This window comes from Lathyrus oleraceus, chromosome 5, assembly GCF_024323335.1.
Source record: "Lathyrus oleraceus cultivar Zhongwan6 chromosome 5, CAAS_Psat_ZW6_1.0, whole genome shotgun sequence".
In the NCBI taxonomy this organism is placed as follows: Eukaryota; Viridiplantae; Streptophyta; class Magnoliopsida; order Fabales; family Fabaceae; genus Lathyrus; species Lathyrus oleraceus.
In genome coordinates this window covers 72,506,280-72,520,031 of record NC_066583.1, presented here as the reverse complement: position 1 = coordinate 72,520,031, position 13,752 = coordinate 72,506,280, and the positions used below count along the sequence as shown (strand labels likewise).

At 36.0% G+C, this 13,752-nt stretch overlaps 2 protein-coding genes across 2 annotated transcripts; both read left to right on the top strand.

The window, feature by feature from the left end:
* Window positions 1–523: 523 nt before the first annotated feature.
* LOC127086371 (fasciclin-like arabinogalactan protein 14) lies at window positions 524–1,449 on the top strand. The gene has a single exon (XM_051027125.1). It carries the CDS (start codon window positions 598–600, stop codon window positions 1,297–1,299), a length of 702 nt encoding a protein of 233 aa, XP_050883082.1. The 5' UTR covers window positions 524–597; the 3' UTR covers window positions 1,300–1,449.
* Window positions 1,450–3,101: 1,652 nt separating this feature from the next.
* On the top strand, window positions 3,102–3,996 carry LOC127086372 (fasciclin-like arabinogalactan protein 14). Its single transcript, XM_051027126.1, has one exon. The coding sequence runs from the start codon at window positions 3,163–3,165 to the stop codon at window positions 3,862–3,864; it is 702 nt and encodes a 233-aa protein (XP_050883083.1). The 5' UTR covers window positions 3,102–3,162; the 3' UTR covers window positions 3,865–3,996.
* Window positions 3,997–13,752: the final 9,756 nt, after the last annotated feature.

Here is a 13,752-nt window from a genome sequence, read left to right as displayed (position 1 = left end):
TTTTTCATGTCTAAATTAGTCCTAAAGTATTAAAATTATCAAACGAGATTTATTTCATTTTGGATAAAATATAACATGCAATAACGGTGTGTAAAACAATTTTACATCGACAACTAATAAACAACGTATATCCTAGCTAAATTATACGAAAAAAATTAAAATATTTATATAATATGACAATGTGCTTTAGTGTATATCTATTGAACTCTTCGTTTTATTATTAAAAAGAGTTTCTAAAATTAATTTCTAAAGCAGATTTCAAAAACAAAACAAAATTGAGTCAAACATGCCATAAATTTCTTGTTTACATAAACCAAACTCCTAATTTTAGAGAAAGAACACCATGACTATTCTAAACCACCATCCATTAATCAAAATTCTCCCAAAAATAAACATTAGACAAAATTAACTTACACAAAGCATGCTCAACCATCCAAAAAATGCTTCCTTTTTTAGATCACAAATTTAGTTACAACTAATTTTACACACCACACATGTATAAATGCACAAGCAAACACATATACCCAGCAACTCCACACAGCATCTTGGTTTTTGAGTTTCTCATATCAAATAAGAGAAAGACAATTAAGAGAAAACATGGGTTTGAGAAACTCCTATGTTCTGTGCTTAGCACTCATGTTGTCTTTCTCTTCAATTAATTGTATTGACATAACAAAAATTTTGGGACAAAACCCAGAATTCTCAACTTTCAACAAATACCTAACCGAAACCAAGTTGGCTGAACAAATCAACACTGCTAAAGCCGTTACAATTCTCGCCCTGGATAACACCGATATCGCTTGTCTCTCTGGTAAATCACCCGACGCCGTTAAAACCGTTATTGGAACCCATATTGTAACTGATTTCTACGATGAGAAAAAACTCTTTGAAGCCATAGGTAGCCACGCCGAATTAGCTACGCTTTCACCGGCTTCCGGCTTAGCCGCGAAGATCTACGTAGCACTTATTAATGAAGGTGAGGTGGCATTTGGTTCCGCTATTGCTGGTTCAACTTTTGATACCAAGCTTGTTAGAACCGTAACAACTGAAGCTGGAGTCATTTCGGTTCTTCAGGTTACTCAACCTATTGTTAAGATTGTTGATTCAGCTCCGGTGAAGACAACACCAGAGCTACCTTCTGTTACTGATGGAAAGGTTGTTTCACCCACCACAAATGTGGTGGGTGAGTCACCTAAGAGTGTTGTTGCTGTTGCACCTGCTCCTAGTGCTTCTTCCCGTACCACGTTTGGGTTCATTGGTGTTGTTATGGCCTTTGCTTCTATTTTTGTCTCATTGTAAGTGTGATAATATTCATGTATTTCTAGAGAGGGGTGGTTTAAGATTAATTAAAAGGGATAATTAACTTTAATGAGTTAATTTTTGTTGTAACACGAGGAAAAAAAAACAATGTAACAATGTTGATTTGTGTTTGTGGAATTCATTTCTTCATATTGAAGATAATATATCTTTTTCTTCTCTCTCGTTTTATATCATATTTAGGGGGTTTATGGGACTCATTTGAATACATTGATTTCATGTGATCACGGTCCATAAATGATTGTTTGCTGTTATCGCCCTAGGTGGCATGTTATCTTATAAACTTTTGTTTCTTGTATAGAACCCTCGACCTCTATCACATTGGACATGTATAGTTACCATTGAACAATGGTGTCACGTTGAACTTTGTATCATGGAAAACTTAACATCAGCTAGGGCCTTTAGACCGATAAGATGATAATTTCTTTAGATGTAGAATGTAGGTTACTGTCCGATTAGATTTGATGGTGAGAGATATACCGAAAGACAAAATTGTATGCTTTCGATTGAGATAAGAGTTTACTTATTCTATGCAGCTTGTTACTTGGTGCCTACTTCTGGACCTTTCATTGCGGACCTTGGGAGGATCCTGAAACAATTAATATCAGTTTGAAATGCAATTGACAATGAAAACTTGAGCATACTCTTTTTTCTCTTGCACAATAATATTTTCTTTTTTCCTTTTCTTTAGTTGATTCCACGTCAATTTCTTTAATCGCTTTCTCCACTTTTTAATTTGAGTTGTGATATTTTAACACCAAAAATTTTAACATGTATCTGCACTGTATTCTTTACCCTAAATTTTACTACTTTTATTTTATTTATACTTTCATAGATCCCTAAAAAGGCACATATACATAAAAATAATGCAAAACGCACCGTATGGTATCCAATTTATTAGTGCACAAATATCATATTTGTTTTAATCTTCCTCTTTTACTTCCATTACTTTCCTTTATTTTCCTTCACTACTTCTTTCTCCAACTCTTTTTTTTCCACATTCTTCTATGTCTTTAACCTCAACAACTTTTTCTTTTGTTGAATGAATTATTTCTTGTTCATCACTTTCATTAATATTTCATTCTTCTTAGTTTGTATTTATAATTATATTTTCATTCTCTTCATGTTCATCTTTGGTTTCATCGACTTTGTTTCTTCTTCTATTTCACTTTTTTATTGTCCCAAACAATTTGTACAATGTTTTAACAATTTTAATATATTTTGAAGACAAGTCCACCAAACAATTTTTTTCATGTCTAAATTAGTTCTAAAGTATTAAAATTATCAAACGAGATTTATTTCATTTTAGAGAAAATATAACATGCAATAACGTGTGTAAAACAATTTTACATCGACAACTAATAAACAATGTATATCCTAGCTAAATTATACGGAAAAAAATTAAAATACTTATATAATATGACAATGTGCTTTAGTGTATATCTATTGAACTCTTCGTTTTATTATTAAAAAGAGTTTCTAAAATTAATTTCTAAAGCAGATTTCAAAAACAAAACAAAATTGAGTCAAACATGCCATAAATTTCTTGTTTACATAAACCAAACTCCTAATTTTAGAGAGAAAGAACACCATGACTATTCTAAACCACCATCCATTAATCAAAATTCTCCCAAAAATAAACATTAGACAAAATTAACTTACACAAAGCATGCTCAACCATCCAAAAAATGCTTCCTTTTTTAGATCACAAATTTAGTTACAACTAATTTTACACACCACACATATATAAATACACAAGCAAACACATATACCCAGCAACTCCACACAGCATCTTGGTTTTTGAGTTTCTCATATCAAATAAGAGAAAGACAATTAAGAGAAAACATGGGTTTGAGAAACTCCTATGTTCTGTGCTTAGCACTCATGTTGTCTTTCTCTTCAATTAATTGTATTGACATAACAAAAATTTTGGGACAAAACCCAGAATTCTCAACTTTCAACAAATACCTAACCGAAACCAAGTTGGCTGAACAAATCAACACTGCTAAAGCCGTTACAATTCTCGCCCTGGATAACACCGATATCGCTTGTCTCTCTGGTAAATCACCCGACGCCGTTAAAACCGTTATTGGAACCCATATTGTAATTGATTTCTACGATGAGAAAAAACTCTTTGAAGCCATAGGTAGCCACGCCGAATTAGCTACGCTTTCACCGGCTTCCGGCTTAGCCGCGAAGATCTATGTAGCACTTATTAATGAAGGTGAGGTGGCATTTGGTTCCGCTATTGTTGGTTCAACTTTTGATACCAAGCTTGTTAGAACCGTGACAACTGAAGCTGGAGTCATTTCAGTTCTTCAGGTTACTCAACCTATTGTTAAGATTGTTGATTCAGCTCCGGTGAAGACAACACCAGAGCTACCTTCTGGTACTGATGGAAAGGTTGCTTCACCCACCACAGATGTGGTGGGTGAGTCACCTAAGAGTGTTGTTGTTGTTGCACCTGCTTCTAATGCTTCTTCCCGTACCATGTTTGGGTTCATTGGTGTTGTTATGACATTTGCTTCCGTTTTTGTCTCATTGTAAGTGTGATAATATTCATGTTTTTCTAGAGAGGGGTGGTTTAATATTAATTAAAAGGGATAATTAACTTTAATGAGTTAATTTTTGTTGTAACACGAGAAAAAAAAATAATGTAACAATGTTGATTTGTGTTTGTGGAATTCATTTCTTCATATTGAAGATAATATATCTTTTTCTTCTCTCTCGTTTTATTTTTTATATATACTTATGTGGATTTTTTACAAGCTTAATTCTCATTCTTGTTGTTTCTTCTCATTTTAACTCTATCTTCCATTTTCTTGTAATCCATTTTTACTTCAACCACTTCAGCTTCCGTGTTTCCTAGAGGCATAAAGTAATACTTGTTGATTCTTGATGATGCAACCATATACATGAGTCAATTCGAGATTTTATTTATAGATATTGTTATTAACATTTAATCATCTAGCATGCTTAGAGTAGGGCCTGAGAGGCCACCACCTCTATTTCCTCAAAGAATTATGAAGGCAACTATGGATAAATAATGAAATAGATTTATCGTCACACTAGAATGTCATATCTAGTGACATAAAGATGATTCATCTCATAACTTCATATAAGAACACTTTCTTTCATGTGTCTTTCACTCTTATGTTTTTCTCTAAATCTAATATTAATTAGGAAAATTAAGTTTTATTGAACGATAATATCCTTTCATATGCTAATGATGTGAGGAGATTTGATTATGTTATTGGGGTTAATGCTACGCGTAAAAATAATAACTTGATGAATCTTATCTATGAAAAAGAAGTAAGTGTTTTTTACGAGAGTATTTGTGATAATGGAATATAATATATAATGGAAAATAAGTTGTTACGAAGGTTCGTTTGTGTGGAAAATAATATATAATGGAATATAATATATAATTGAAGATTTATGCTATAATGGTAGAGGATTAGGTGGTGGTCCTAAGAGAAATGAAATGAAGGATATGATTTATTTTTTAAAAAAATTAAATGTGTTGTTGCTGGTTAGGCATTCCTTCCTTTCATTTAACTAACTTATTAATATAAGTTTTTAACTTCTTCTAAAGAATGGAGACATAAATAGAAACTAGATAGTAACAAAAACTAAAACTTCTCTTCTTATTTCATGTTTTGACAATATTGCTAAAATTTGTGGCGCTCACCCGTTTCTTTTATATTTTTAATATATCTTTTTAACTTATAAACCAATCAAGAAGAACTTTTTATCTCTCTTCAACTTATTTATTATCTTTGTTTGCCTTTTTTATTTCTTTTTAATCAATCACACACTTATGCAATATTTGGTTAAGATCAAAGTGTGAAGAAAAATAAATGTTATGAGTAGAGTTAATGTGATATACTAATTAATATAAGAGAACATGATAAAATAAAAATAAAAATAGTTATCTTTATGCCTTATCGAGTAAAGAGTGAGTAGAAAGAAATAGTATATTTTTTGAATTTTATTATATCACATTTTCTTTATTTATAATCAAAATAATTAAGAATCTGATTTATTTAATTATGTTTTAAAAAAATAAAACTCAAAATTTATTTTCAACTACAGATAAAGAGGATGCAATTTTTTTGGTCTGGCATATTTGTATTCCATATTTTTCCTTTAATTTTTTTTACTCTCTCCAACTTCATTTTTGCAGTTGTTTTCTTACTATATTAATTTTAAATAAATAAACAAACACACACATACACGCGCACACACATATATATATATATATATATATATATATGTATATTGAAGCTAGCGGAAATATACTCAAACGCATCGCACGCTCGAACATACAAAAGAGTCGTCATCGAACTTTATTTATTCCCGAAGGAAAGGGAAAACATCGATAAAACCCGGGGAAAAGAGATATGTTGAATAAGGAAGTCAGTTATGCTCTAATAGGTGTGAAGGTACTAGCATTCCTAACATCCATGGTACTCCATGGGAACCATTTTGATTTATCTTGCTCTAATAGGTGTGATATCTAAAGATTACTCGCAAAAGACTAGGGAGAAAAAAAGAAATAGATATAGTGCTCGGTGAGGATTGGGGTCCTCATGCCTACGTATCCTCATGGTGCAATGGGGAATTCAGAGCTCCGTAGTTCGTAGAGCTAATGGTGGAAGATGAAAAGAAATTGACATAAAGGTATGGTCTGAACCAAAGGATAATGTTGTTTGAAATCCAACAAGGGGTGAGACATGAACCCAAGAGTAAAACTGGTATAAACCAACAAGTGAGGGCCCCACGGCACGGTGTCACTGTATTGGAATAACTGGAAAAGAAAGGAATTAAGTGTTTGGTTTCATAGCACAAACAACTCTTGGTTCACAAGGAGATACAAGATGGAGCTCAAAGAATAATGTATTTGGCTCAAAGATAACCGATATATCACATGAAGTGAATGGAAATGGGATATGAATGTATGATAGAAATGGATAGAATGAATGACCAAAGTCACATAATCAAAGGGTTAGATAACAAGTGACTAATGAGGTATAATTTGAAACCAAAGGTTAGGGTATACATTGGAATCCATATGAGAAATGAAATTTGTACCATAGAGGGAAGGTGGCATAAACCACAAGTGAGGGGCCTAAGGCATGATATCACTGTATGGTTGGGCCAAAAAAAGAAGAATTAAATGTTTGGGTACAAGTCAAACAACTCTAGGTACAAATGCGGATTTGCCACTATATGGTCCTAAAAGGGTGTATATGGATATCCAAAGAAAATAGTATTTCAGTTTTAAAGAAACGATACGTCACTGAGGTGAACAATTTATGATTGAATGTAGATAATGGATAGTGAAAGATATGAATGATGTCCTAAGGCGGGAGGAATAAATAAGTATGTTCGTAGAGGATTCAAACCCTCGTGCCTACATATTCTCATCGTGCAATGAGAAAATTAGAGCAATCGTAGTTCAGCCTACTATGGATGAAACAAAAGGGAACGAGATTGATTTTCCAGGGTACACTATCCTTCAAGGCTGAAAAAGGAGTGTCAAGGTTCACAACCTTCTAGGTAAGGTATCACTATCAGAGTTTAAAACTAGTGATGTCAAGGAACCGAACTGCCAAGGTTTATCACCTTACAAGGCTGGGAATTGAATTGGACTGCCAAGGTTTATCACCTTATAGGGAAAAGAGAAATAGATGCCAGAGTTTATGACTCTTAGGGAAAAGAACTGAATTATACTGCTAAAGTTTATAATCTGAATTGGACTACCAAGGTTTAACACCTCTTAAGGCGAAGAAAAAGTGCCAAGGTTTATCACCTTACAAGGCGAGGAATGAGTATCCAAGGTTTATCACCTTACAAGGCAAGCGCCAAGGTTTACCACCTTACAAGGCAAGTGCCAAGGTTTACCACCTTACAAGGCAAAAAATCGACTGAAAGGGGGTGTACAACCACAAGTTGCTAATAGAAAAAGATGCTTCATTATTGAAGTGTTAAAAGCTTGATACTTGCTTGAAGAAGAAGACTTATCAATTATATGATTCAAATTGCACTAAAGTCTATGAACAAAGGCGAATACCTTAAGCAATTGGGTCATACGTCTCGTACCCAAGGATATTCTAGACAAGGATAGGAATTCTCCGCTCTCATCATTCTTTGTTTCTTAAGGCTCATAGCGTGTAACTTAAATCAAAATTGACAAGTTACTGATAGGATGTCATGTGTATTGGTCTTATTGATGTAGTGTTACTTGTTGTAGAAGAAGACTAGATAATCACATAATTCAAATTGTGATAAAGTCTATGAATATAGGTGAATATGATGAGCAACTAGGTCAATTGTCCTGTACCCAAAGATATTCAGAATGAGGATAGGAATTTTCCACTCTCATTCCTTCTCTATTGCTTAAGGCTCATGCCACACACTTTGAATTATGATCGACAATTGTTGATACCTTTGCATTGCTTGAGAAGTAGTCCACTTTGCAAGCTATGCTTGATTAATGTTGACTTGAATTATTGATCTTGTATTTGAACCTTGAGTTCTTGAGCTCTTGAGATTCAGCATATCAACAATAGCTTGAGCATAATGAACTTGACATATCAAGTGATAAAGGATCTTTTGATCACTTGAAATAGGCTTGGGACTTACGGCATTATTACAAAGGATTTGATCAATATTAATAAGTGGGATTGAAATGATTAGTTGAAGTATGTAAAATAATAACCTTATTGGATTAATTAACTAAATAAAATTAGACAATTCTAATTAAGGCCCTAAGCTAAGGGAACATGTATTAAAATCAAGATTCTTAAGCCTAAGGGGAAAAATAGTCAATATGTCACAAATAAATTAATATAGAATTAATAATCATGATTATTTATAATTAATTAAAACCAATTAATGAATACATGAATATGTGATGAAAATAATTAAACTAATTTTTATTTACCTAAACCTAGAATTCCTAAAGATTTTAATTAACCGATTAATTAACAATTATTTCTACTAATCATAACTAATTAGTTAAACCTCATAATTAACTAATTAAAATTAGCATAAATTATAATTAATCTATTAATCTAATAATTATGATTAAATATATTAAGTAATAATCCATAAATTTATTTGAAATTCTAGTTATCAGAGTTTGGATGTCACACTGGTTGTTATGACATCCAATTCTGCACAGACAGGGATTATGCAGAACTTAACAGTAAGTGCAGTAAATAACACAAGTAATTGTTCACCCAGTTCAGTCCAACATGACCTACATCTGGGGGCTACCAAGCCAGGGAGGAAATCCACTATTAGTAGTATCAATTCAAAGCTAAACTCACCCGTTTACAACTTATCACTTAATCCCTACCCAATGCAATTTCAATCTTAACCTAAGATCAGAGTTCCTACTCACTCCCCCTCAATCACCTCAGTGATATTAAAGACACTTTGAAGTCACACTTCAAAAACAACTCTTGATTATGCTTCACAGCTTAAATATTGATACACAGCACTCACGCTTAAAAGCTTTGAGTGACACAACACTTACAACTCAATGAACACCCTATGCCAAAGCAATCATCTACTTGATAATGGCTTGGCTTACAAGATACGTCTAATACTAGACTCACAAAAATACAACAGTGATGTATGATGGACACACAAAATCTTCACGCCTCAAAATCCCCGAAACTGAATGAAGGAACGCCTTCCTTTTTATATTGCAGCACCTGGGCTTTTGCACCTGTATTCTCCTGAATTTAAGGTCACTCAAGTTCCCATAAATTCAACATTTAGGTTACTAACAAATAGGCTATTTGTTAGGTTCATTGAATGTAGATTGGTTGTTGATTTCTTGGTTTTTCTCTAAGCTGTTGACTTCCTGAAGAATAGCCTGAGAAAAAGCTGAAACAGAAAACTGAACAACCTACAATTTAGCATATGCTGTCAGGAATGAATGTCACGACATTCAGCTTGACATCAAGGTCCATATGCTGAGTCTGTTTTTCCAGAAAACAGACTGTACAATTTTGCTGACCTGTACATGATCAAAATGATCATACTACAGTAACAGCTTACATTAATAAATGTCAAAGTGTCCAACTTAACATTTACACAATTGGCCTTAAGTTAGTTCTGTTATTCTTTTGAAGAACAAACTAAGTTACATGCTGAAGTATAGCAGAACACCACTCTGCCTAATCTTCAGTACCTGCTGTTAATGAGGAATGTCATAACATCCAGTTTGACATTCAATCAGTAGGCCTTATGCCAGGTCTGGTTCTTCCTTGATAACCAGACTGCACTTAAATACTAAGTTCTAACAGAACTCCTGCTGTTCTATTCCTTAGTATCTGTTAACAGGTATGAGTGTCACAACATCCAGTTTGACATTCAATAAATCCTGTGTTAGCTAGTCCTGCAGTAACTACAATGTAGTCACACATACATGTTATGACATCAGTCAAGACATTAGTGTTTTACCATATAATGCAGCCAATTAAACACCTACAAACTCCCCCTTTGGCAAATTTTTGGCTAAAACACTTTGATCCCCATAACAGAGTTCATAGCAGCGGAATAATACTAGCTAATACACTCAGAGTGGCAGCACACTCACACACATGGAAGTTAAATAACAACTTCACACAGCAGCACACACACAGTTGCTGCAGGGGAGGGAATCTTCAGATCTGTCATGAGAGTCTGTTGTAGAGACCCACTCTGTTTGTCAGGGGTAGTGGTGGTGTGGTGGTTATTACTCCCCCTTTTTGTCAAAAATGTTGCCAAAGCCAACAACATAGCCAAAGCACAATGACAGAGTTCCAGACTTGGTTTTACTTCACAGTTTCAACCAAGTTAACATCCCCTTGATCTTGCTTCACAGCTTCGATCAAGTACTCACCCACTTCTGCTTTACAGTAGGTACCACCATATCAGATGCCCTGATTTTGTTTCTGACATCCAGAACCACTCCTGCATGAACAGCATCCTTGAACTCCTGCAGGTACATTGACCTTCTCACAGTAGGGTGTCTCCTTACCCTCTTGTATCCACCCTTGTTACAAGTAGCATAGCTATGATCTGGTGCCCAATCATAACTTAGTACAAATTGTTTAATAGACAGAGATATTAAACAATTTATTCCCAATATCAGTGGTTGCTATAAGGTCTCAGAGAGACATATTCCCAGTTTGCTCCTTAAGTTTTCAAACTGAGTAGCATCCAGAGCCTTTGTAAATATGTCAGCCAGTTGAAGATCCGTGGCTACATGTTCCAAAGTGATCACCTTGTCTTCCACCAGATCTCTGATGAAGTGGTGCCTAATGTCAATATGTTTGGTCCTGCTGTGTTGGATGGGATTCTTGGAGATATTGATGGCACTGAGATTATCACAGAACAATGTCATGACATTTTGAGAGACATTGTAATCAGTGAGCATCTGTTTCATCCAAACCAGTTGGGAGCAACTGCTTCCAGCAGCTATGTATTCAGCCTCTGCAGTGGACAGAGAGACACAATTCTGCTTCTTGCTGAACCACGATATGAGGTTTCCTCCTAAGAAGAAACATCCACCTGATGTGCTTTTTCTGTCATCAGCACTTCCAGCCCAATCAGCATCACAGTACCCAGATAGGACAGGCTCAGACCCATGTGAATACAGCATCCCATAGTCACACGTCCCATTGATGTACTTGAGAATCCTTTTGACTTGATTCAAGTGGCTCACCTTGGGCTCTGCTTGGTATCTGGCACACACTCCAACTGCATAAGAAATGTCAGGTCTACTTGCAGTTAGATACAGCAGACTACCTATCATGCTTCTGTACAGGCATTGATCAACACTAGGCCCTCCATCATCTTTGGTTAACTTCAGATGAGTAGGAGCAGGAGTCCTCTTGTGCCTTGCATTATCCATACCAAACTTCTTAACTATGTTCTTGGCATACTTGCTTTGGGAGAGAAACATAGAGTCCTCCATTTGGTTTACTTGCATTCCAAGGAAATAGGTCAGTTCTCCCACTAGACTCATTTCAAACTCAGACTGCATCTGGTGAACAAATTTTTTAACCATTTGTTCTGACATTCCACCAAAGACTATATCATCAACATAGATTTGAGCTATCATGATTTTGCCTTCTTCATCCTTCACAAACAAGGTTTTATCTATGCCACCCTTTCTGTATCCATTTGAGGTCAGAAATTCGATTAACCTTTCATACCAAGCTCTGGGTGCTTGCTTCAACCCATACAAGGCTTTCTTCAACTTGTATACATGCTCAGGTTGGTTAGGATCACAGAACCCTTTGGGTTGTTCCATATAGACTTCTTCATTCAGGTAGCCATTCAAGAATGCACTCTTCACATCCATTTGGAATAGCTTAAACTTCAGGATGCAAGCTACCCCCAACAGCAATCTGATGGACTCAAGTCTAGCCACAGGAGCAAATGTCTCATCAAAGTCTACCCCTTCAACTTGAGTGTATCCTTGAGCTACTAGTCTTGCTTTATTTCTAGTAATTACTCCTTTCTCATCAGATTTGTTTTTGTAGATCCACTTGGTACCAATGATGTTGGACCCTTCAGGTCTTGGAACTAGCTCCCATACTTCATGCCTTGTGAACTGCTCGAGTTCCTCTTGCATGGCAATGATCCAGTATTCATCAGTCAGGGCTTCTTTCACATTCTTTGGTTCAACCTTGGAAACAAAGCAGGAATTTGAGTTTATTCCTCTTGACCTGGTAGTTACACCACTGGTGGGATCCCCTATGATAAGATCCTTAGGGTGGTCTTTCTGAATTCTGATAGATTGCACTTTGGTGGTTGCATCTACTTCACATTCAGGAGGAGGTTCCTGTACTTCTTCAGACTTGACTGGAGTGTCAGTTGAACTGTCAAGGAATGTTTCAACATCCTCCATGACATCGGTTCCTTCCTCTTTATCATCCACAATAACATTTATGGATTCCATCAGGACATTGGTCCTGTAGTTGAACACTCTGTAGGCTCTGCTGTTAGTGGAGTATCCCAGGAATATACCTTCATCACTTTTGGGATCTAGCTTCCTTCTCTGTTCACGATCTGTGAGAATGTAGCATTTACTTCCAAAGATATGAAAGTACTTCACAGTGGGTTTTCTGCCCTTCCATATTTCATACAGAGTGGAGGAGGTTCCTTTTCTCAAGGTGACTCTGTTGTGAACATAGCACGCGGTATTCATTGCTTCAGCCCAAAAGTGCATGGGGAGCTTCTTTGCATGAATCATTGCTCTGGCAGATTCTTGAATAGTCCTATTTTTTCTTTCAACTATTCCATTCTGCTGAGGAGTTATAGGAGAGGAGAACTCATGGCTTATTCCTTCAGACGAGCAAAACTCATCAAACTTGGAATTCTTGAACTCCGTACCATGATCACTTCTAATCCGGACCACACAACTGTCCTTTTCCCTTTGAAGTCTTATGCACAGATCTTTGAAGACATCAAATGTATCTGACTTCTCTCTGATGAAGCTTATCCACGTGTATCTGGAATGGTCATCAACCACCACGTAAGCATACTTCTTCCCACCAAGACTTTCAACCTGCATAGGTCCCATTAGGTCCATGTGCAACAGTTCCAGAACTCTGGAGGTTGTGGAATGTCCCAGCTTCGGGTGTGACATCTTGGTTTGCTTTCCCACCTGGCATTCTCCACAGACTCTTCCTTCATCAATCAGAAGCTTTGGAATTCCTCTGACTGCTTCCTTGGATATGATCTTCTTCATTCCCCGTAAGTGGAGATGTCCAAGTCTTCTATGCCACAACTTCACCTCCTGTTCTTCCTTGGCTGAGGAGCATGTTGTGGAAAAGTTAGAGAGTTCAGGTTCCCACAGGTAGCAGTTGTCTTTGGACCTGGTTCCTCTCATAACTTCCTGATTGTCACCATTTGTCACAATGCACAACTCCTTAGTAAACTGAACATGAAAACCTTGATCACACAGCTGACTTATGCTGATGAGGTTTGCAGTTAGTCCTCTTACTAACAGCACATTGTTCAGTTTTGGCACTCCAGAACAGTCCAGTTTGCCCACACCTCTTATTTTTCCTTTGGCACCATCACCAAAGGTCACAAAGCTGGTAGTGTGAGGTTGAATATCTACCAGTAGATTTTCCATACCAGTCATATGTCTTGAGCATCCACTGTCAAAGTACCAGTCTTCTCTGGAAGAAGCCCTTAGAGCAGTGTGTGCTATCCTAGCATACCATTGTTGCTTCTTAATGGGAACACATCGCTTATGTGTTTTGTGCTTAGGTCTGACATGCGAGGCTCTGTTAGGGAAACCATGAATCCAGTAGCATAAGGCTTTTATATGTCCAAGCCTACCACAGTGGTGACACCTCCAATCCTGGTATTTCCTCTTCTGATGATCATTCATCCTAGATCCTCGATGTTGAGACA

Coding starts and splice junctions, on each gene's coding strand:
- LOC127086371 (XM_051027125.1), top strand. CDS start 598: ATGGGTTTGAGAAACTCCTATGTTCTGTGCTTAGCACTCATGTTGTCT.
- LOC127086372 (XM_051027126.1), top strand. CDS start 3,163: ATGGGTTTGAGAAACTCCTATGTTCTGTGCTTAGCACTCATGTTGTCT.